The sequence below is a fragment of the Podarcis pityusensis genome (genome assembly GCF_964106645.2).
Source record: "Podarcis pityusensis genome assembly, chromosome: 6".
Classification (NCBI taxonomy): Eukaryota; Metazoa; Chordata; class Lepidosauria; order Squamata; family Lacertidae; genus Podarcis; species Podarcis pityusensis.
The window spans coordinates 38,754,232-38,777,441 of record NC_138030.1 but is presented as its reverse complement, the minus strand read 5'-3'; the positions used below and the strand labels follow the sequence as shown (position 1 = coordinate 38,777,441).

General features: G+C 41.8%; 1 protein-coding gene and 2 long non-coding RNA genes across 8 annotated transcripts in view; 2 read left to right on the top strand and 1 right to left on the bottom strand.

The window, feature by feature from the left end:
• Positions 1–12,829, bottom strand: part of LOC308478934 — a 30,705-nt gene extending 17,876 nt beyond the window's left edge. Inside the window, exons 1-3 of one of the 3 annotated variants that reach the window (XR_013987378.1) lie at positions 11,365–12,829; positions 9,025–9,247; positions 2,160–2,299 (exon numbers count right to left, since the gene is read on the bottom strand). This is a non-coding gene — a long non-coding RNA (uncharacterized lncRNA). Of the gene's footprint in view, positions 1–2,159; positions 2,300–9,024; positions 9,248–10,075; positions 10,707–11,364 lie in introns of those variants that run through there. The other 2 variants (XR_013987379.1, XR_013987380.1) reach the window with 2 other exon arrangements.
• Positions 1–17,674, top strand: part of LOC308478931 — a 45,541-nt gene extending 27,867 nt beyond the window's left edge. The window contains exons 6-7 of one of the 2 annotated variants that reach the window (XR_013987366.1): positions 2,168–2,290; positions 12,842–17,674. This is a non-coding gene — a long non-coding RNA (uncharacterized lncRNA). Of the gene's footprint in view, positions 1–2,167; positions 2,291–5,226; positions 5,356–12,841 lie in introns of those variants that run through there. The other variant, XR_013987367.1, reaches the window with a different exon arrangement.
• The window catches only part of LOC308478926 (uncharacterized protein), a gene marked incomplete at its 5' end in the record, with an annotated part of 131,148 nt that continues 118,673 nt past the window's right edge, over positions 10,736–23,210 (top strand). For 2 of the 3 annotated variants that reach the window (XR_013987360.1, XM_081009131.1), the window contains one exon: positions 10,736–10,835. Coding sequence is in view for 1 of the 3 variants with exons in the window: in XM_081009131.1 (XP_080865257.1) it covers positions 10,736–10,835 (100 nt within the window). The remainder of the gene's footprint in view (positions 10,836–23,210) is intronic. The other variant, XM_081009132.1, reaches the window with a different exon arrangement.

The following is a 23,210-nucleotide window of genomic DNA, read 5'->3' as shown; positions in this document are numbered from 1 at the left end:
CCCTGTTAAGTACAATGGGTCTTCCCTTTGAGTAAGTATGCATAGAGTTGTGCTGTAAATAAGTTCAGACTTTTACTTAAGCAGAAGCACCCAGGTGCACAATCATACAGAAAATAAGAACGTGAAGTTCTTTAGTCATTTATGGGACACAAGTTGAGTTACAGATTCTCCAAGCAGAGGGTGTGTGTGTGTGTGTGTGTGTGTGTGTGTGTGAGAGAGAGAGAGAGAGAGAGAGAGAGATTGGCTGTTTGCCGGTTGTTTCAGGCATCAGCATTCAGCACTATCCAAAATATTTATTATTATTATTATTAATTAAATTTGTGTATGCTCCAAAATTGTTAAAAACGAGATCCACGGGTATAGACTAAAAAACAAGCCTCGCGTTCACAATTTGTCTTTTACAGATAGCCAGTGCTTAGGGAAAGGGGAGAGAGCTTGACTGGGATCACAATGTGTAGGTAGCTTTAACCATTTCTCCTGCTACCGTTCTGAGCCATGTTGCTTCCCTTGTAGCTATTTACATGGGAGTAAAGGCTCCCAGTGGAGTGAATGGAGCTCCACCCATGCAAACACTAGGCCCAGTTTCTATTGGGACTGCGGGGGGGGGGGGTTAACACCCTCCCTGGTACTGATCCAGCTCAGGGAATACACTATATATTGCTCTTGAGTGCTAGGAAAATGTTGCACTCAAGAGCAAACCATATGAATAATGTAACACAGGAAAAGCCAACATGGTGCCCTACAGTTATTGCTTGATTCCAACTCCCATGAGTCCCAGTCAGCATGGCCAAGGGTAAGGGATGTTGGGAGTTGATGTCCAACATCATCTGAAGGACACCACACGTAATGTGTCATTTGGCCCAAAGGCAAGTAACTCAAAACGTTCTTTCTCAAAGCACTCCGCAGTCTCTTTACTTTTCTGGAGCCTTAGCCAACACAACAATTTGAAAAACTGCTCTTCTTCATCTGCAAGAGTAAGGATAATTGTTCAATTTGATCTAAAGATTAATCATTTATATACTGAGCCTAAGAAACTCTGGCAACGTGACCAAGATAGATAGGTCAATGAAGAATGACTTCACAGGAAAGCTAATTTTATGTGGGGAAAGGCCTAGACCAGTGGCAGAGCACATGCTTTCCATTCAAAAGGTCCTAGGTCCAACTATTGGTATCTCCAGATAGGGATGGGAAAGACTCCTGCCAGAAATTCTGCTCACCTGGATCGTGGGCAGCAGCTGTGGCGTGGCTCGCTGCCACCGCCAGGCTCCTTTCTCTGCTTCCAGCAGCTGACATGACCTCTCCCCACTGGCTGAGGGTGTGGGGTAGAAATTTGAATTTAGCCTGCCTGTGAAACTGACCAATTACGGGCAGGCTCAGGAGGCTGGCACAGTGGGGGGTGGAGCTGGATGAAGACTCCTGCAGGGTTCTGGTCCTATTCCCAGACATAAAGTAGGCCTGCCTCCTTACCCTTTACCGCAGTTGAACTTTTCCAACCAGAAGTGAACCCATCGGTTCCAAAAGTTACGTTCCCAGCTATGTAAAGGCCACTGGATGGGAACTGGAGCTTTTATAGGAATTATTCCAAGTGGATAATAAATTTGGGGAGGAAACTCGAAGGGACCTGTTATACAACCAGGAGCCAAGTATTTTCTTTTCCGCATTATCTGTGGCCTAGTTCAATCCAAGAAGTGGTCCTGCGATTCCTTTCCTTCTGCTCACACGACACCCCAGTGGTGGGCTCCCTGGTCAGCTGCAGTCAGAAAGTGCAGATAGTACTGAGCTAAATGGACCAATGGTCTGTCTTAGTATAACAGAGTGTCCTATGTGCCCGTTATATATTTTTATTTTAAAAATTATATCCCACTTTTTTTAGGGAAAAAATCAAGTATGTTTTCACTGGGTAATGACTATCAAGTATGTGCCCAGAGATGGTAGTTGCAAGGAATAATATGGGTATCAATAAAGAAGGGAGCTAATAACTGTAAACAAATTAAAAGAGTTACAGCCGATAATGCCATCTCATTTGTTCATACTTTCTATGTTGAATTCTTTTCTTCAACGATTCTATTTGGGTCCATAAGAATTTGCATCATACTCTGAAAAAGCAAGATCTTAAAATAGCAGAAAACCAGAAGCTTATGTGCACTCCTGTGCCTTACCACATCAGGTTTTGATGGGACGAAGGAATGGCAAGCGTCATCTACCAGACGAGACAGAATTCCTACTATTAGGCATCATTCTCTCCAAACTTTGTGGTCTGTTGCGCATCTGATATAAGATTGTTCATGAGGTAAGAATTCTGGGAAAATAAAGCAAAAGGAAGTTGGCATCAACAGAAGAAACAGCACACAAGTAAAAAACCAACTCCCCACATTTATGTTTCCTTATTTAAAACTGTAGTGTTTATCACATTCTTGAACGTCTGACTTGTGATTTTAAAACTCCCCCTCTCTCATCAAAAGGCCATATTTCCGCGAAGTAATAGAAGTTACCGTCAGTTGAAGTCAATGAGAACAATGTTGTCAAACAGCTTCTGATAAGAAAGGGTTGGGCTTTTTACAAAAGTTAAGCCATGTTGCTCAGCTACTTCTAATGATGGGCGGGGGTGGGGGGAGAAAATGTAGCACATCCTTAAGTGTTTTATTTACTCCCACTGCACCAATTAAGGGACCATAGGGAATGAATACCTGCTGCATTGCAGAGAGTGGTGCTGGTAAAAGGGCTCTACTGCAGCCCAGTGCCTCATTTTCAGAAGCAAAAGAAAGGACGTCCTTTGCAAGGCCTCTCCTGCCTTGCAAAAGCCACCATGAACTATGGTAGCATTTGGAAAAAGGTCCTGTACAAAGGAATTTATACCCCAATAGACAAGCCAGTTGGAGCAAGCCAAAATGGAAAAGCTAAACCCCCCAAATTAAAATGTGTGGTGACAGACAACATGATTGACAATGTTAAAAAAACAAAACATTACTTAGGGAGAAAGAAGTTATGCTTTATCTCATTCTGATAATACTGAACTTGATGGCACTATGTCTTTCAGTTTGGTGGTGAAAAGGGGACTTCCCAGATGTGCAGAAATGCATTTGAAAAATGTTTGAAAAATTACGAACATCCCCTCCCCAGGCCAGAAGGCGGCTGAGCATAATCAGTTAGCATCCAGCAGCTGCAGAACATCACAAACATTAGTTATATTGAGGAGGTGGGTGAGGAGGAACTAGGGAGGTGGGGAATTGGCCTGCTTGATGCTCTAACATCTTATATTGTTCTGAAGGTGAGAATTAGGGTGGCAGGAATGCATGCTGCAAAATAAAATAATAATAATAATAATAGGTAGGGAAGATTTCAAAAGGTGAGAAAGAAAGATGGCATCCTTTTTCTCCCTCCCCTCCCCTCGCTGTCTTTTGTGGGCTTTGAAACAATGTCACAAGACTCTTCCCCCCCCCTCCCCGGAACTGCGAGGTGTTGGCAGTGCCCCACCACATTTTGCATTTGGATCCCCACTTGTCTTATTATGATACCAACTAGGAAAATTCTGATGAAAATGGAAATACAGTGGTACCTCAGGATGCGAATGGGATCTGTTCCGGAGCCCCGTTCGCATCCTGAAGCCAACGCAACCCGCGTTTGCGTGTGCCACGTTTCACCGCTTCCGCGCATGCGTGCGACGTCATTTTGACCGTCTGTGTATGCGCGCGTGGCGAAACCCGGAAGTAACGTGCTCTGTTACTTCCGGGTCGCCTCGGAGCGCAACCCGAAAATATTTAAGTTGAAGCACATTTATCCCAAGGTATGACTGTAGCAGAAATTGCCCATTTATTTATCATGTCTAGAATGGAAATCAATCCAGCAAATAAGATCAGTATTTGCTGTTGCTTTCTGGCCACCAATGATATGTTCTGCCCCCCCAATCCCATTTGTATTGCGTTTCCTTTGCATTGAAACAAATGGGATGGAAGAACGTGATGACGTGATTTATGTAGATTACATAGTTAATTACGTACATTAGGCAGATTACGTAACTTCGCCACAGCAAACAGCAAAACAAATAGTGTAGTCTTTGGCAGAAGACAAACAGCAGCACAACGGAAATAGTGATGCGTGCGACGAAAACAGGGCAGAACAGAAAGAGGTGCCTTCTTCCATCCCTAACAGGAATTTTAAAAACACGGACTAGGACAATATTCCAACTGAACCATGTTCTACAACAGATGCAGTTTCCCTCTTCAAAGATCTCATTAAATCACCTATGAAAGTTAACACACAGCTGGCTCTTTACCTCATGCTAGCCAGCTTCTCTCACAACCGAAGCTTGCAAATCCACTTTAAATCCTAGTTTCAAATCCTGGTGAAGATGAACACCCTGGTTAGCATTAATTATGGCTACTGCTGGTGCACAGTGTTGGTTTCAGCTTTTTTGGCAGTGGCGAGGCACTGTGCCTGGTCTGCACTGGGTGGAGGCAGCTGCTTCCTCACTTTGCTCTTACCAGGCCTTGCATGCTTGGGAAATGCACAGAAACAGCAAGTAGGAAGAGGAAGAATAGGGAGACACTGTGAGCCAACAGTGGGCCTTGCTGGGATGTGGCCCTCACCAGATGCCCAATGACCTTGACCTCTGATACTAGCCCTGCAGGTGCACACAGCATGCCACTCCCCACCCTCACGGGCCAGTGCAAAGAAAACTATCCCTTTTAGAAATTTGTCACAGATTTTGAAACATCCATGGAATACATTTTTGAAATTTTGGCTGCAGGGTGAATGAGGGTGAAGTGGGAGAAGCCCTGGTGATCCAACGCTACACGCCACAGCAATCAGATCTGCCTCTGACTGTCGCACTGAAATCCTCACTGTATCAAAGCAGTGGGAGTTAAAAGAAAGTTACTCTTCTTTACCCCATACCACAGGGCACACGCACAAAAGGAGGTAGAACGGCCTAGAGTGGTACAGTCCATTTGGGGAGTTACCATTACCAGTGTAAAGAGGGCAATGATACCATGTGGTTTCCACTCCCCTTCTACTCTGTAGCACAGATGTACTTCCTTACACATCACCCACAACACTGTTTAAAAATATGTACATGCAACATATGAAGGAAGCCAACTGTGAGAAAAAGGTCAAAACTGGTTAGCCAGGATCTAAAGAGCTACTTTAGGTACACACAAGGACTTGAACATGCCTTGTGAGGTCTTCTTCTTCTTCTTCTTCTTCTTCTTCTTCTTCTTCTTCTTCTAGCAACCCCATTACTCTGTTTCAAGAACTGTCCTCCATGTGGAATACAAGGTCTTCTTTACATGAATCAGAAGGCTGCAGTTATCTCTCACGCACACAGAATTGGTTCTTTGGAGCCCTGCTGTTATTTTTATTTTTCAAAATTATAAAAGAAGTCTGATTTATTTACTTATTAATCAATCGAAAGCTAAACACTTGGGTCACAAAAAATCCCCTTCGTTGTTTTGTCTCACACTGACACCATGAACAATGAATTATTTCAGCCTCAAGCCATGATCTGCAACACCAAGAGGGCCTCTGACTCTGTCAAAAGCATCATCTGCAAGACGGGATAAGGGCATATCTGCCCCAAGTTCAAACACACTTCAACACAAGGGAGAAATGAATGGCTTCATGAACTGAGCCCTGACCACGTAATCCTCTGCTACAGTCATAAATGTCTGGACCAGAGCCACAGCCACATATGGATACGCCCTAACTGAGTTAAGGCAACAGTCTACATCACAGGGCCACCTATGAAGCACATGTAATATTTTTACCTGTTCCTGAGACATGAACAGACTTTCATTCCACTTGTGAATAAATACTAGGAGCGTTTAATCTAACTCCCTAAACAAATAAGGAAGGCATTAAGAGAACAAGCAATATTATTCCAGTTATATTAGTCAAAGCCCACACCAATCAACCTTTACACTTCCTGCTTGCCATTCAATTTAGCAGTAGATCTGAAATTATCTGGAGCCAAATAAGTGGCCATGGGTAGCCTGACAAGATTCCCCAAAACAATGACACTCAGGAGATGTTGTGACGCATTTAGATTAGACATGTTCAAGTGCTAGTTCTCTACAGGGTCAGATTTTAACATGCAGACCACAGACTACAGAGGACATCTTACCACCAACAACCATAAAAAGGCAGCAGAAGCAATATATCAGGTCCTTAGATTTGCAAAAACTGTGAAAAATAGTAGCAGCAAGTACATGGGAAGATAAAGTCTGCCAGACCAGAGAGTCCGTCTGCTTCTTTGGAAGGGCAAGGAAAGTACCAAAACAAAAGTGAGGGCTACTGCATTTTCTCTTCCTCTCTCTCTCTCTCTCTCTCTCTCTCTCTCTCTCTCTCTCTGTGTTATCTGTATACATATATACTGCTGCTACTATGGCAGAAACTACCAATAATGCTATGATAATGGCAGCCACAGAGTAAAGCACAACTTAAGATGCACTGCCGTCTTGACAAGAAAACAGGTATCAATGCAAATACTTCCACACCCGCATACATTTGTGAAAGAGTGAAGAGTTTTTCTACCTGGAGGTAATTGCTCAATATTTTGGGGACCTGACATCAAAACATCCATTTATTCCACAACAATGTTTTCTATATGGTTTTCTAAGTATTAGCTTGGTGGTTTTTTTAATGTGATTGTTTCCATCCAAATGTAAGCCTAGAAATCCTTCCTTATTTACTATTCTGTGTGCTACATTATTGCTATTCCCTGTGCTATATTATTGTCAGTTCAAGCTACCAGCAGGCTAATGAACTACCCAGAGAGTTCCCATTATCCCCTAGTGGGTCTCATCCCACCACCTGGGCTTCATTGTTGTACAAGTCATACCAAGCAGGGTGTTCCAATGTGACTCAAGTAAATAATTTGGGATAGATCATTACATATGATTACACCTGAAGTGGAATTCATGCCCCTTCTAAATTTAGTATCCCATCTCTCTGGCAAGTAAACATACAATGCTGCAAAAGAAAGTTCAAGAGACTGCAGGATGCAGCTATGCAACACGATGGAGTGAATCATTAGAATACTCCCAATTAACTTAGTTTCAAGCAATTATAGGGTGTTTTTTTTTGTAAAATACGTATCTGATTCTGACCATAATTTAGGGTTTCACATTGCTTTTGAATTCATATTTGAGTTCAGACTGTTGCAGAAGGAATGGCTGGTAACAAAATAAAGATGTTGGTTCTGGGCGTATGTCTCAGAACCACAAGTAAAACATTATCTGGAGATCTGGAATACGCTAGTGGTAGATGGTGATGCAGCAAAATGGCCACCCAAGCAGCTGCGTGGCATTGCCCCTGCTCAGGCAAGCAATTCGGTGAGGGTAAGCAGTCGTGCTAAGAGAGATTTCTTTAAAAAATCAAGCTACTTTTAATTTTTTTTAAAAAAAATGGCAACAAACCTAACCTATTCAGAAACACAATTCTCCATTGCCATCTTTAATACAGGGACACTTGTACTTTATATGTGGCCCTCTTAATAAACAGTTTCAAGTTCATTCTTTTCCATTATCATCACAACCACAACAGAAACCCAACCTTCTTTTTCTTACCCTTGACAAGGTTGGGGAGGGAGGTGGAAATAGTCGACAAAGGCCACACCCAAACCACTGCAAAACACTCCCGAGCGCTGGATTAAAAAATTGCAAAGTGGAACTGTGTTGTTTTTTATTTTTGCAAGGGAGGGGCTCAAAGGGTCGGGGAAAAGCAAGTTCTATAAGCACAAGGATAGGGTTGTTGTTTTTTTACGTGCTCTCTTAAGAAACCAAGAGAGAGAAAAGCGATAGAGTAAACGAAATTTTCAAGAAGACTTTATTCTCCTCATAGCATCAGCAAAGCTCCCGACACAAAACCCAATACTGTTTTGATATGACGTGGAAATTAACAGCAGCAGTGCTGCAAGCACTGAATCTACTCTGCCAGCAACAAAATGGCCAGGAGTGCAGTTGCCGCCATCTATATTCTTCTGCTGTTAGCTGCGGTGAAAGCAACACATGCAGACACCACAAACAGTTTTGAGTAATGACGTGTAGATTTAATACAGAGGTTTTAAAAATGTGCTTCTTCCTCACACCCACTTTTGTTTGCATCTTCTGCCTTCTCAAAGAACAGCAAAATACAGATGCATCACAATGGACCACTACCAAAAATAACACCATTCAGAATCATGTCCAGCTGTTTGCTTACATAGCACCAATTAAAAAATGCATAGGAGTTGTTACACTGCCCTGATATGTTCTATCATGTCTCAGTGTACTTCACAAAAACTGTGGAGTCTTATTGCAATGGAACAATCCCAGGCCTATGAGGGAGAATTATGGTCCCGGTAAAGACTTGGAAGTATTCCTTGTTAAAGAAATACAGTCTGAAACATTGATCAGAATCAGTTCTTGCCATGCCCACTTTGCAGAAAAGAAAACGGAAGCAAGCAGAAAGAAACAAATTAGCCCAAGGTCACAAAGCTCAGCCGAGAACAGCAAATTTTCAGACTTCGAAGTAAACCACATAAGCTTCCAAAATACTTTCAGCCAAGGCTCACCTGCCTCCAGTGTCCCTGTATGAATAACTCCGGACACAAAAGATGGACAGTCTTGCTTTCCTCATCAACCTACAGAAATATTATGCCTCTCTCACTCCTTGTAGCTTTCAGGTCCATAGATTCCCTTGCAGGAGCAGCCACCGATCACCGAAGAAAGTGGTTTAAAAAAACAAGCCCCCTAATCCAGATTCACAAAAAACAACAAACACCAACATATCTGAACGTGGTAAGAAAAATAGCAAATCTATCTCCATGTTGAGTCCTAAACATTCAGAAAAGTGTTTTAGGGAATAAAGAAAAGAGAGGAGTTTGTTCCATTCGTATTCCTCATTTATGAATCCAGTTCACTCCCCAAAATACTAAGGAACGCCATTATGGATATGTAACCCCTAGTGGTCATGTCTAGAAGACACAAGAGGTGTTTGTTTAGATGGCGTCGGTCAAAATGAATTTAACCCAGCACTCTCCCAACCTACCCAGCTGCATTATAGTCTCCAAGTCCTGCCAGGAACAAGCATGATCTCAGCACCGAGTCGGTCCCTTCCCAGGAGCGGCCATCGCAGTTGTGCCTCCTGTTGCCCTCCTCTGCGGAACTAGCACTGCAGGATGCAAGACTGCCTCTGGAGGAGACAGCTCTGCAGAGCAAGGGCTCACACCGGGGGCGAGGGGGAGGGAAAGAGAGAGAGAGAAGTGGTGCACCTACAATGAAAGAATTTCAAATTAGGCATAACACTTGGCAAATCAGAAAGGAAAAATGAAGGTGTGCATGAGGGGATAATATAGGAGGGGTGTATTTGCTGTGTCTCCTTGCCTTCCTCCTTCCACGCATCATGTCTGCCTCCAGAAATGGCTTCCTGATTATCTCTCTCCTTCCCCTCCGCCTCTTGCTCCTTTGAGCTAGCAAATGTGAATAGAAGACTATGCATATTCACCTTTCTTGGGGCTTTTAAAGCCTACTGGTGAGAATACATCTTTTAACAACACTTGAGAAGACAGAGTACTTTAAAAGAAATTAAGATGGAGAATCAAAATGCATCTGATCTGGTTCCAAAGCCAGCAAACTGCTGCCGAACGACTGTCTGTACTTGACTCTCTGTATGCCGGTGAGTCACCAACACAAATCCTTTTACCATCGTAAACCCTTCAATTCATTGGAGCATTTTATGAGAAAACGCCACAAGAAACTCACCCTCTCATGTTATGTGATAATGCTAGTTACTCTGGATTTCATGGCAGGTTCCAAAGAGAAGAGAAGATAGACCCCATCCTCCAGAACAGAATAAATAGTTGACTGGGATTGGCTATGGGATAGTCCAGAATGGAAAATCTGATTCATGAAATGGTTAAAGCAAGCACTACGTCTACCTATATGCCGGATCCTCATCCCCCCCACTCCGCTCCCCGGCTCGATCTGGTGGTTTATTCTTCTTGACCGTCCACCTATCGTTCTCCAGCCATCTTAGAACTCTCCATCCCCTCCTTTTAAAACAAAACAAAATGACAGAAAGCAAGCCTCATATATCTTACCACTATGTTCTGTTGCCATTCAATCCCATCACAGCACTGACTTTGAGGTTACACTGACGTAACCTAGGACACATTTCAGTTTTGGTTCAGTCCAGGTTTTTACATATATACCAGTGGCAGGCACTCTCACTGCCCCAAATAGTTTACAATACATGTAAATAGCTCTGCCTAGTTAGAATTTTTCCACTCACAGACAGAGATAGCCACCCACCAAAGTCTCTTTTTTGTTGTCTCTTCTGAAGCCTATAATAATGTCACGTCATCATGGCTTGTCTCACAGCAGCCGGAAACACGCCTGTTACTGATGCAACTCGAGTCACAGAATATTTGTTTTTCCTTCTGCGTCACTTGAACCAGTAATAAACTAAACTAATCCACAATACTCAAGTTCCTGCTTTTTTGCTTTTCTCTTTAAATGACCAGCCTTGAGAACACAGACACATTCCAAAATGCCTGATTTAAGGAAAAGGAGGGGTGGAGAGAAGCAAACAGCCAACATTTTAAGTCACAAATTGTTCAGACCCCCTTTTAAAGCAAGCGGAATGGAACATTTAGATTTGATATCCTGGCCCCAGCCAATCTGAGGCAGCTTTTCACCTGCCACTGCCTCTCCCTCCAATGGAAATGTGTGTTTAGAATAAGAGCCCTCCCCAGCCAATCATGTGTAGGCTCAGGCACTCAGTTAATGATGCAGCAGTACAGGGAAGACTATCACATGTGAGCTGGAAGACTGCCAACATGGAGACACGGAGAGAGCAAGGTAAACAACTTTCCAACGCCAAAATGATGACATTTAATTCCTAAATGCTATCTTCCCTTCTTAACTCAGTCCCTTTCAGCTGGCCTGGAGATTCACAGTGTACCTGTTCCCCCTGATGCTTTTTAAACCCAGTAACATGCTAGGCAAAGATCACTGCGTCATCATTCGCCACTTTCTGAACTATGCAGATACAGTCCCTCAGATTTAAAAATCCAGAGACTGTCTTTTTAACCCCTCTGCCAACTTCTTGATGTTAACCTCTGAAAAACTACTGTTCTCTCTTCCTTCCCCAAATCTGCATTACAGCTACGCAGTGACATTTTACAACCTGTGCCTTCATTCCATTGGTGTGACGCAGGACACAGCCAACAGTATCTAGCCACAGAAAAATAACATGGGGTGTAAGAGTTCTGGGGGTGGAGAGTTTGGGGACAGAAAGAAACCCCAACAAATACCCACATACACACACACAACATAAATGAGACAGTCGGTTCAACTCCCCCACCCCACATCCCAATCCGATACGTACGTAAGGAAAAAGAGGAACCACGAATTCTGTTCATCTACACCTGTGCAGTCCTCAACCCTCTGTTTGCGCCGCCGCAGGATAGAACATTCCAGAATTTTCCTCCCATTAACCCTTCCTATGTATGCCCCCCCCTTGCGGGATTAACTGCGTTGCATCTTTCCGGTATCATCAGTGGACAAAATCTGCTGGTACCAAACAAGCTTCAAAATAGCGGTTCTTTTTTAAAAAAATATGCTGTATGGGTAAAGGAAGCATGCTTCCCAATGTTGTTATCACTTCTCTTTCATGAGCTCTCTCTCTCTTGCTGCAGCAGGGCTGTTGCTAGTAGACCTATCGACAGAGCTTGCTTTCCCTCTCTCTCTCTCTCCCCCTCTGAGCTGTGTGACGCAGCTCAAAATTCTCCAGGCTGCTCCTTGTGTTTTAACGGCAGAACTGCAGCTTTCCCCAGAGAGCCGATGCCAGCAGTACCAGGGCCGGACAAACCAAGAGAAAGTCACTCCCAGGCTCAGCACCCATATCTCTGCACTCCCTCCTCATCTTGGTTTCTTTGCTTCATTTCCAAGCTTCCCCTTTCTCATGTTCGCATCGTCAGCTTCATGTGGCTCTCCCACAGTTACACTTGCTAGCTTAACTCTTTTTAGGGTTGGCAAGCATCTGCCGAAGAGGCACAGCTTAAAAACAGAGCAAAGTTTCGTGTCATTAACCCCCACCAGCTCATTCCCGTTTATAAAGCAACACAAAGCAGATGTTTTTCAGTCCTCGAGAAAAGCTAGTGCACATCCCAGAGACACATGCAATATAATTTTTGATTTAACTCAAAGGGCAGCAAAGGCACTGCAGTTTGGAAAAGACAGTTGCTTTTAGGCACACACCCGAGCACATGCTTTTAACTGTTTCATTTCTGCAAATGTCTGAAAACTTCAAGCTTTCCACACTCCACTCAAATACATTTTGGAAATTTGTTAATTTGGGGGGCAGGTAAAAAACAACCTGTCTCTGTGGATGCATGAAACTCTGCAGGCCTAGGTCACCAGCAGTGTTAGCCTCAGGAGAGGGTTTTTCTTACAAGAGCTAATCACTTCAGCATGGTGAGAGGAGCAAATGGTTTTCCCTCCAAAATGTTCCAGGGGTGTGTGTTCCCCTGGCAGCAAGCTGTGTGTTAACCCTTTCTGCCCCACTGATAAGTTTACCGGAGTTCAAATGGCCTGTCTCAGCTGTGAGAGGAAACCATTAGGAGCACCAAGGCATGACAAAAGGACTGTTTGGGGAGTGATTCTTGAAAATCAGAATATGAAAGACGGAATATTTTGCTTTGTTGGCGTAATTCTGAAAGACTAAATAAAAGAAAGGCTCTGGTGAGCACCTCAAAACAGAAACATGCCAGCCTTAAATTTGTACTGGAAGGCTGACTGCACAATTTCGATGTTCTAGCAGAGCTGAAGAATCCAGTGATTCTCCCCCTCCCTGTTCTTTACAGAGTTATTTTAGAGTTATTCACTGCCTGAAAGTGACATCTGTTGTGCACAGATGCATGCAAGAACAATCGCAAAACTTCCAAATGCTAAAACAGTCCACACAGAGATGCAGAGCTCAAAATGTATGCGGAGGCAAGGCAAAGGAGTAGTACTGGACAACGATAAAGTACAAGGCACTTCCAAGACTCCCAAGAGTTCTGAGTGAACTTCCTTGATGTCTTTGATTCAGCAGCATTTCTTTCAACTCTTTCCCTTCGAAGCTTTTGTCTTGTTGTTTTGATATGCAGAATTATTTGATTCATATTCAGAAGAGTTAAATAGGATGCTAAATGGTGACTAAATGGGTTTGGGCAAGGGAGAGGGGGTTTCTGTTTGGGTACTTGGGAGTCTGTATTTGGCTAGGAAACGTTACCAAAATAAAAATAAAAATGACTATTTTAAAGTACTAGTAAGGCAGTAAGAGGGACGCGGGTGGCGCTGTGGTCTAAACCACTGAGCCTCTTGGGCTTGCCGATCAGAAGGTCGGCGGTTTGAATCCCCGCGACTGGGTGAGCTCCTGTTGTTCAGTCCCAGCTCCTGCCAACCTAGCAGTTCGAAAGCACACCAGTGCAAGTAGATAAATAGGTACTGCTGCAGTGGGAAGGTAAACGGCGTTTCCGTGCGCTGCTCTGGTTTTGCCAGAAGCAGCTTAGTCATGCTGGCCACATGACCCGGAAAAACTGTCTGCGGACAAATGTCAGCTCCCTTGGCCAGTAAAGTGAGATGAGCGCCGCAACCCTAGAGTCGTTTGTGACTGGACTTAACTGTCAGGGGTCCTTTACCTTTTTAAGGCAGTACAACAGCAGTAAGAATTTGAAAGGCAACATTGTTCCTGCTATGAAGAAACTGTGCTTAGTTTTCTTTGCTTGGAAAAGCCAGAACTGTACACAAGATGCCTACAGGGTTTGAATCCCGTAACCTGAAAACTGGTGTGGACCCATTTGAAACTCATTTCACAGTTAGCAGCTTTCCCCAGGGATTGGAGCAGCAAGAACTTCCTGGAGACTCCATTTGAGGAAGGCTACAGCACATCAGAGGATGCTTCACAATACGACTGCCTGCCTTCACATGTGTTACGAGTACAAACTGTTCCCAAAATTGAACCATGCCCACATATTTCTTTATTTATAACTAGAATGCAACCTGTAATGTACAAATTACAGGGTAAAAGGCACTACAGTTTTCCCTTGAGCTGTAACATGGGAGAATGCCAGCAACAGCATTGGTGAACGATATTTACAAAAAAAGATGTTTAAGCAGACATGCAATGTCTATCACTCACCCAGATTATTTTGAGCATCCAAGTGAGGGCAGGTTCATGATGGAAGTATACATCAGTTTACTGCTAAAGCTACAACTGGATGTGTCCCTGTGACTAAAGTTCACATTTGACCAGCAGTAGTTTGGTATTAAATTACTGCTGAAAGAGCCAGAAATAGTTTATCACTGTTTCCGTCGAGAAGCCTCAAAAAAGAGACAGTGCAGACAGTTATGGGGTATGGCTGCTTTTGTTCTACTGAGCAAAAATAGTAGGGTGGTGTTTTAAAAGGCAATCTCTTCTGTACAACCCTTAAAAGAAAAAGGCCTACTTTTCTTCCCAGCATGGGGGCAAAGCCAAGAGGAACAGCAGTAGTCTAATGCCAACACTGCAAGCATTTAAAAAGTACTTTACTGCTGGAGTTAAATGAGGAAAACAAGCTCCAGCTTTCAAGATGGCAATGGGGGATTGGTCAGGTCCTTGTTAAAGCCATAAAATCTCTTACTGAATATTGGGGGCGGGGGAGCACGAAAGTTGTACCCCTCAAATTGTTAAAAACTTTATCTTCAACACTACTAAACAGGGACTAAAATTACGAGTCTTATTTTGTGTGCAGCCACAAGAATTAGTAGCGTTGGAAGGGATAGAGGGCACACGATAGAAAGAACCATTAGTTATGAGGAAAGACAGAATAAATGCATTACGTTTTGACCCTGTACAAATAGTGAAACTAGCATTACTAGCAGAACGACCAAACCACAACAAGGAAACCACATGCTAAAACAGATGCTCTTTGCTGCATGATCCACTTTGAAATCAGGTATGGAACAGGCTTCTTCCTCATTGACTACAAAGCAGAACTGTTTATATGCAGCTAGCTCACCAAGCAGCAAATCAGGTGAAGAAGGAACTTATGTCACCAAGATCCAGCAGCTGGAATGGGTGTTATGTGGCACCTGTAGCAGTGCCAATTCCACTGATTGAAGCAATCAAGTGGGCACATGCGGGGTCAGGCAATCTTGTAGGTAAACTGGTCCTAGGTTATTAAGGGCTTTGCATACGAATAACAGCACCTTGAACCTGGCCCAGGGTATGAGCTTACCCTGGCACTGAAATCATCTTCAGAGGCCCTTTTGCACACCATTCCATTCCCAAGTCTGCTGGGATGTGAGACACATTGAACAGAACGTTTTCTACAGCTGCAACATTTTTTTGGAATTTGGGAGGTCCACTTGACCCTGCCCTGCTAGCTTTCTACAGGCTCAAAGACATCTAACAGGGGGTTAAGGCTCCCCCATTTTCCTAAAGGTCCTTGGTGAGGAGTCATCTCTCCCACCCACCAGCCATTTCCTCATGATACTAAATAGGGAGCTGCAAAGCTCTGGTACTTCCAAGACCAGGTTCTGCTTCAGGCTGAAGTGAAGGCGCTCTCCTCTAAAGTAGTTAGAGCACTAAAGGGATTTCAGACTGAATGTTGTCTTCAGTCCACACCACTAAAAGTGACACTTTAAGACAGTCAGACAAATGCTGACTTAATGAGATACAAACTCCAAAGTACTTTGATCTACCTTTCACATTAAGCATTTTTCTAAGGCCTGGTCCCTATTATTCAATTATTCCCTAGTATTCCCTCAAGTTCTCTGGCAGTATTGAATTCATTTTCAGTATGTTGACAGTGAGTTTTACAAAGCATGCATATTGGATTGCTGTAAAAATGCTTGCACACTTATTTTAGCAAGTACAAGTAACTGCACACACAGGAACAAACAGCGATAAAACTGAGGAGTGGAACTAAACAGCAGGCATTAATATAGGGAACACAAAGTCCTAGCATTGATGAGACAATGCAGCACCCTATGCCTCCATTTTAAAGAGACAATTATGCAATCACACGCAAGGAATTAATTGAGGGTTTCAATCGTGTTCTGTGGCATCATAGGATATTACTGCTCTACATTTCATTTTAAACATAAAACATACACCATCTGTAATCACCTTTAGTATTAGTATGGTGGGTGTGACAGCATCAGAAATGTGAGCCTCTTTAAAGATAATAGGGTGGGCAGTGATACGATATCTAGTACTGTTACTCTCTGCAGGTGGGGCAAATGACAGGAAGCTGATCGCCTCTGTAAGCAGGAGAGCTGGCGAACCTCTGAAGCCAAGAAGCCAGTAATACTGAAGAGAATTATTTCCATGATTAGCTGCTAAGAATAGAGACCACAGGGATGCCTCGTAACATGAAGGTACACTTGACAACGTAACTGGAAGTTGCAGGGATTGCACTGGTAGCCCATAAATAGCCTTTCTCTACGCTTGACATTCTGTGCTTCATTAGTCATGGAATAAATACAAGAGAAAAGCACAAGAAAAACAAAAATACAAGATCAAGACACAAGCACATGCTATGAGGCATGTTCCCAGGGAAGCTTGGGCGACGCAGGGTAATAGTGTTATGTATAGTAATGTGATAAATCCAAGAGATGCATATAACCTCTTCATGTCCAAGTCATGTTTATTCAAATAGAAGTCCCAGTGTGTACAGTGCACAGGATCATGGCCTTGGCATAAGCTACATGTCCAAGAAGCAATAATTCAGAAAAGAAGGTACAATATGCAGTAGGGTTCTTTGGCCCTACTTCACTTAATCCTTGTGTAGGCAGCATGCAATTCCTTATATTGTCCACATAAAAAGGTGGGGGGAAGCAATGCAAATTGGGGGGACGGAGAGACAAGAGAATTATTTGTACAGTTTTTACCATTTTTTTTTACCTTATTTCTGAAACCTGCAGGATAAATTATGTTTTGAAATCCATTTTCCAGTACATTAGAATTCTGTTTATTTCCTCTTAAAACCATTGCTTCAGGTAACCCCCCCCCCCATTCTCAACATGCACACATTCCTTGCAGTTGCATGGCAAGACATATAGCCTCAAAGGGGACTGAATGTTCAGTGAATCTTACTGTGGGATTTAACAACACGAGGTGATCTGACATGGTGGGGTTAGGGGAGAAATCTGACTCAGTTTGAAGGTGAATTACCCAATCCACACTTTCCAAAGAGAATATGCAAACCAAATCCTAGCCATCCTTCAAAATTCAACTTCTCTGAATTTTGTAGTATAGTTCGCCAACCAAGTAATGTGTACAGAAACGCATAATGCAAAATGTGCATAAAAATAATAGGGGAAATAATGTAACAAAATGTGTTATATTATGGTAAACTGCTTTGCAAAAATGTTTGTATTATGAAAAATTACATCCAATATTGTAAATATGAAAATGCTTATGAATTCATGGATTTTTTGTACATTGAAAAAAATGCAATCTAACGTGGAAATGTGAAGAACAGAAAAATTGGAGCAATGAGCAACTGAGAGAAACCCAAACTGACAGATTGGCCCATCCCTAGATGGGGCTAAACTACTGCAAGGACAAAGATGCAGTGAGAATATTAAGCACTTTTCGCCCTAGAATGAAACACTTTGGAGTACCTTTATGGTTTGTATGGATCTTAAATAAAAAATTTACTAGCTGATTTTTAGATGGTACCTCACATCACAAAGATTAACCCAAATATTTACAAATACCTGTTTGAGAAATCGCATGAGCACTGTCAATATGTCTCATATTTTGGGCATGCCCTAAAATCAAAGTCCAGATAGTAAGTAAACTAAAAATGACTGTTTATGAACTGCCTATGGACCATTAATTATGCTTTTGGATTATGTAAAAGCCGCCATGTCCCCTGGTGGCAAATCAATGATCACTTATTTGCCAACAGCAACCCTGGTACTATCAGTTATAAGATTAATCCACCCTTTATTGGGAACTGGCTAACTAAGAGTCTGGTACTTGGCTTACATGGTCAAACTAACTTTATAATAAATACTAACTCACTAACTAGAGCTTTATAAAAATTAAAAGGCAACAATATAATTCATTCATAAATAACTGGTGTTCAATAACGAATAAGTAAAATGAAGAAGTACAAGATGCGGTCCAATCATACATTGTCTTAGGAACAATCTAAGCACCTGGGGGCAAGGCAAGGGGAGACCTTAACCTCTTATTTCTTTCTTTACCTTTTTTTGCACTTTAGTGGCTATTTTACTTTACTTCATGGAGAATTTAGATAAGTAAACAAAACAGGACATCTTTCCATGCTTAACATTTATATATAGATTATCCTGGAGTATCTTGTTATCAAATTTACTTGATTAAGAACTCTTTTAACATGTACTATATATATTTATGCGGAATATACTATTACATATAGTTGTAATAAAACAATAATTGGGTTGTTGTTTTTTAAAAAGAAAAAAAGTAAAGCAACGTGCCTCACAAGGATGCCTAGGAGCCATACATATACAAAAGGAACATTCTTTTTCTAGATTATCAATTCTTGCAAAAAGTAGGACCTGTGACTACCTATTGTTAGAAGATTCAAAATGAACAAAATAAAGTACTTATTCATGTAGCACATAGTTAAAACTATGGAATTTTCTCCCACAATGTAATGGCCACTAGTTTGGATGGCTTTTGGAGAGGATTAGACATCCACTGTCAAAAGGATTTGTGCCTCTAAACACCAGTTCCTGGGAATTGCAGGCAGGCTGAATGCTGTTGCATTCATGTCCAGCTTGCAGACTTCCACAGGAATCTGGTTGGCCACTGTGAGAACAGGATGTTGGACCAGATGGGCCACTGGCCTGATTCAGCAGGTTCATCTTATGTTCTTAGCTCTCCACTCGTCTCAAATCAGCTTTGTACATATACAACAAGCCTAGTATAATGAACTAATATGCCACAATGTATTTAAGTAAAAAAAACAAAACAAAAACCCAACCCCCACAGTATACAGTATATACTCAGCCTAAAACGGGCTTGACCTAGACATTATGACGCCTTGATGACACTACACATCTTTCCTAAATTTCTCCTATGCTGCTCAGCATCTGTTCCTTACACACCTTGCTTTCGCTTTCTCCTGGTTAATCCAGAGTAGGTTAAAGAGCACATCCTGGGTTTATCTCACCAACCAGATGCACTATCCATTCTTGGAATCTGGAAAATGGCCAGGCTACAAAGGCCATAACTTGAGCACAAGCATCCAGATTCACAGATTAACTAAGCAGGAAACACAATGACACTTAAAAAGAATATCAAAGAACAATCATGATCATGTACTTGTCTGTTATGCTTTCACCCTAAATAAACACAGGTGACAACTCTAGAATTAGCAAATTACAGAAATCTCTTAATTTGAAAGTAGTAGAGTGCCCAACATATTTGAAGTTATTGCTAGATAATCAAGGAGCTGCTGTAAACGTATTGCTTAATATTCCTGTTAAGTAAAGAGTTTAAAGAATTAAAGGCCTGGTGTTTTGTTTTGTTTTAAAAGCAAAGTTCAAAGGAAAGGGGAAGTTGATGTAGCAGCAGATACAGAGAATTAAGTCAGAGTTATGTAACACCTCTGCTGGGACACGGACAGGACAGCAGACGGCTTGCTTCAAGGGCTAAAAATAGAATAATCCCAATTACAGCCACACTTCTACTTTTTCAAGGTTTCCTGTTTCATGAGCCCACAGAAAGCTCATGAATGGACAGGGCAGGAAGATAAAAGTGTTTGTCCCTAGAGCTCACTTGATTTTGTATTTTAACTGAAGGAACACAAGTTTCTGACAGAGCTATACAATGGAATAACATATTGTCTCTTTCCAAAGTCACCTTTCTGGGCTATGAGATTCTGGATCTAAGCAGATCAGATGAAAAACTTTCAAATTCAGTCCTCTCAAACAGCACAAAATGCCGCATACTAGGAAATGAAGGACTCAGATGACGATCTTCTGTTTGGTAGTCAAACAATTGTAAGCAGAAACTAAATATAGTTTTCCAAACAACTCAGAATTACATTTGGCCCTCTACTCCCCCAAACTCTGTGGATAAGCAAAAGTTATGCTTTTGTTCTGGAGAAATGGAACACCAACAATATGTGTTGGGAGGGAGGCTATGATTTTCTTTATTTATTAATGAAATATGATACTGTGTTTGGCTGTTTGTCTTTAGGAAACTGAGATTATACAATTATTAATGGATAAGATCCTAACTCACTGGATTATTTTTTTCTGCAAGTGGGTATGGAGGGCCCAGATTGTGTGTGTGTTGATGTTGATGACGTGTGTGTGTGTGTGTGTGTGTGTGTGTGTTGATGACCTGAAAACAGATTGTGAACAATTAATTATGGTTAATAAATTCTGATCATGAAGTTACACATCAAAAAATAATTTAATTATAAAAGGTTAAATGAAATAATTTAATTATATAATGTTAAGCGTCTATATTATCCCAAGTGATGTTATTGTTATCTGGAAGGACTTAACTATTCAGCAACTTAACTAATAAAGAATAGTTATTTAAATTCAGTAACTTTATTGGAAAGGGGCTTTAATGCTTATGTTGGAAAAGCAGAGGAGTAATTAGCATTTCTACTGGGATTTAAAAGATTACAACATATAATTTTCTCCCCCACATTTTGTTTTTACAAATGTTATTGAAAAATTTGAAAATAATTACCAAACATAAAGTGCTGCCTTCCAAGACAAATACATGTACAGTTGTTAAGTCTTGTATGCAGTCATCCACATGGCGGCAAAACAAACTTGGAAAATCTTTTACATCGTAGATTTAGCTCACATTCACAGGGTATACCCCAATATAAAGCTGCTGTGACTGAGACAGAAGAGATTGCTGCACTATTATTAATAAATGATTATTAATAAATCAATACCCTGGAGCCAAACCCATCTTTATTTGTTATTCCTCTTATCACCCTCCGATGATGAAATAATTTGTAGGGTGGAAAAATAAAATCTGTTGGGATTCACTTAGCGACTGGACCAGCCTTTCTGAAGTTGAGTCCCCAGATGTTGTTGAACTACAATTCCCATCATCCTTAGCTAGCAGGACCAGTGGTCAAGGATGATGGGAGTTGTAGTCCAACAACATCTGGAGACCCAAGGTTGAGAAATGCTGGATCAGACTATGGACAGTTAAATGGGAAGGATAACTTCGCTGCTCAGAGTGGCTGGGGCAACCCAGTCAGATGGGAGGGTATAAATAAAAAAATATTATGAGAAAGTTTTATTTCACACTATGGTGTGTGTGTTTGACTGCACCCATCTGGCAATTATTTGAATTTTGAACCTTGTAACAGGGATTCTCAAATTTGTACCCCTAGTGCCCAACTAAGACAGTCAGAAATTAATGAGGCCCACCAGTCACAAAATGGTGGTGTAGGAGCAGGTCCTGTCACAAAATCATGACAGACTGAGGCAGAGTTTGACATGATCAGCTGGAAATTACTGAGCTCTGGGTAGGGGTACTGTGACAGCCTTTCTATTTTAGGCAGAATTTGCAGATCCGGAGGCTCTACATGGAGAAGGCTTTTTCTTTTACACTTTTCCCATCCCCCAGGTCTTGCAAATCATTAGCTCCCTCTGGTAATTTCTTCTTCCATCTCCCGTTCATACTCAATTTATACTTTATTCTCATACCACATCCCCGCCCAAACTGCCAGCTCCCTTTATTTCTCCTCCCTGAGGGACATTCGCTTATTTCTCCTCATAACAACTTTCCTCTCTTATACCCTTCTCTTTTCCCTGTTTATGTATTACAATCATCACCATCATCATATTCCAGTTTCCTTCAACACTCCCTCTAGCATATTTTCCCCTCAAAGGAGGGACACCCTCCTTTCCTCATCCCAACGGCATTTCTCTGCCTCCTAGCCACCTTTGTTGCGCATACAATGAGTTGCTGGTGCTGGCATTGGTTCAGCCAAAATGCTATGGCATGTTAGAGGGTGGGACAAGCAAATAAGGAGATACTGGTCAGGCTGTGGCATTGAGGCCCACCTCAAAATAACCCATGGCCCACTTTTGTGTCCCAGCCAGAGTCAGTGCCTTATACGTCAGTCAAGCAACCATCAGCTAATAAAGACTAGCTTCCAAGAAGAGCAATGGTTGTAAACAAACACTCTATTACACAAACCTCAGTTAACAGCACTAGATATTTATGATGGAATTGTTTCCAAGGCTATGCTTCCCCTGTAATATACCTTTTCCTCTTCAAACATTCTCTCCCCCCCCCCCCCGTGGTAGCCATGCTATGTAATGCTCTGTCCCCATAGCAGCCATTTTGGGTTATGCCATGCCTCCATAGCAGCTAGTTTGGGATTGGTGCCCACTGCACTCTCAAAATTCAGAATTTGCCCACCGGTTCAAAAAGGGTGGCAACCACTGATCCAGATGTTTATGTAATTTCATATAACTTGGATTTCCCCAAGGACAGTTATTCTAAGGTTACCAGATTTTTTTCAATGAATCCGGGGACACTTTTCAACTTCAATGGATTTTGTATGGGGACTGATTTGTAAATCCGGGGACTGTCCCCGGAAAATGAGGATGTCTGGTAACCTTAAGTTATTCCTGTGGTGCTAATAATATTTTTCCCCTTTTGGTTTATTATCTGCTGCTGTACTTCTTCCTCTGATTTTATGTCTGAATTTGTTTGTAATTTTGTTATGGCCCGTGGCTGAAACAAATAAACATAATTAACCAATGATAAAAATGCAACTGTTAATGTTACATTAACGGTTACTTTAAAGTGTGTTCTATTTTACTTTTATTACTGCAAAGCTAAACTCGTTTTTGACATACTGATTTTAGATTAACTAATTAATCGGGAAGATGTTGAAATCCAATGTGTAGTTATTAAGAAATGTGTAGCATGTAAATAATCTAATCCTTGCTTGATTTCTCACTGCCTCAATTAGTTTTTATTTATACGTTTAAAATTCTATTGTGATCTTGTTTTGTGGTGACTCACATTATCAAGACCACCCATAAGATACCTGAACTCCCTCCAGGGAGAGCTTGTTATACTGGGATACAGATCTCAAAGTCTGAGGGCATGTACATATTAGCGGCTTGAAACACAGTGAGGTTGTTTCCCCCCACTGTTTACATTGTTGTACACACCATTACTGATTACTTGATTTGTTTCCCTACAGC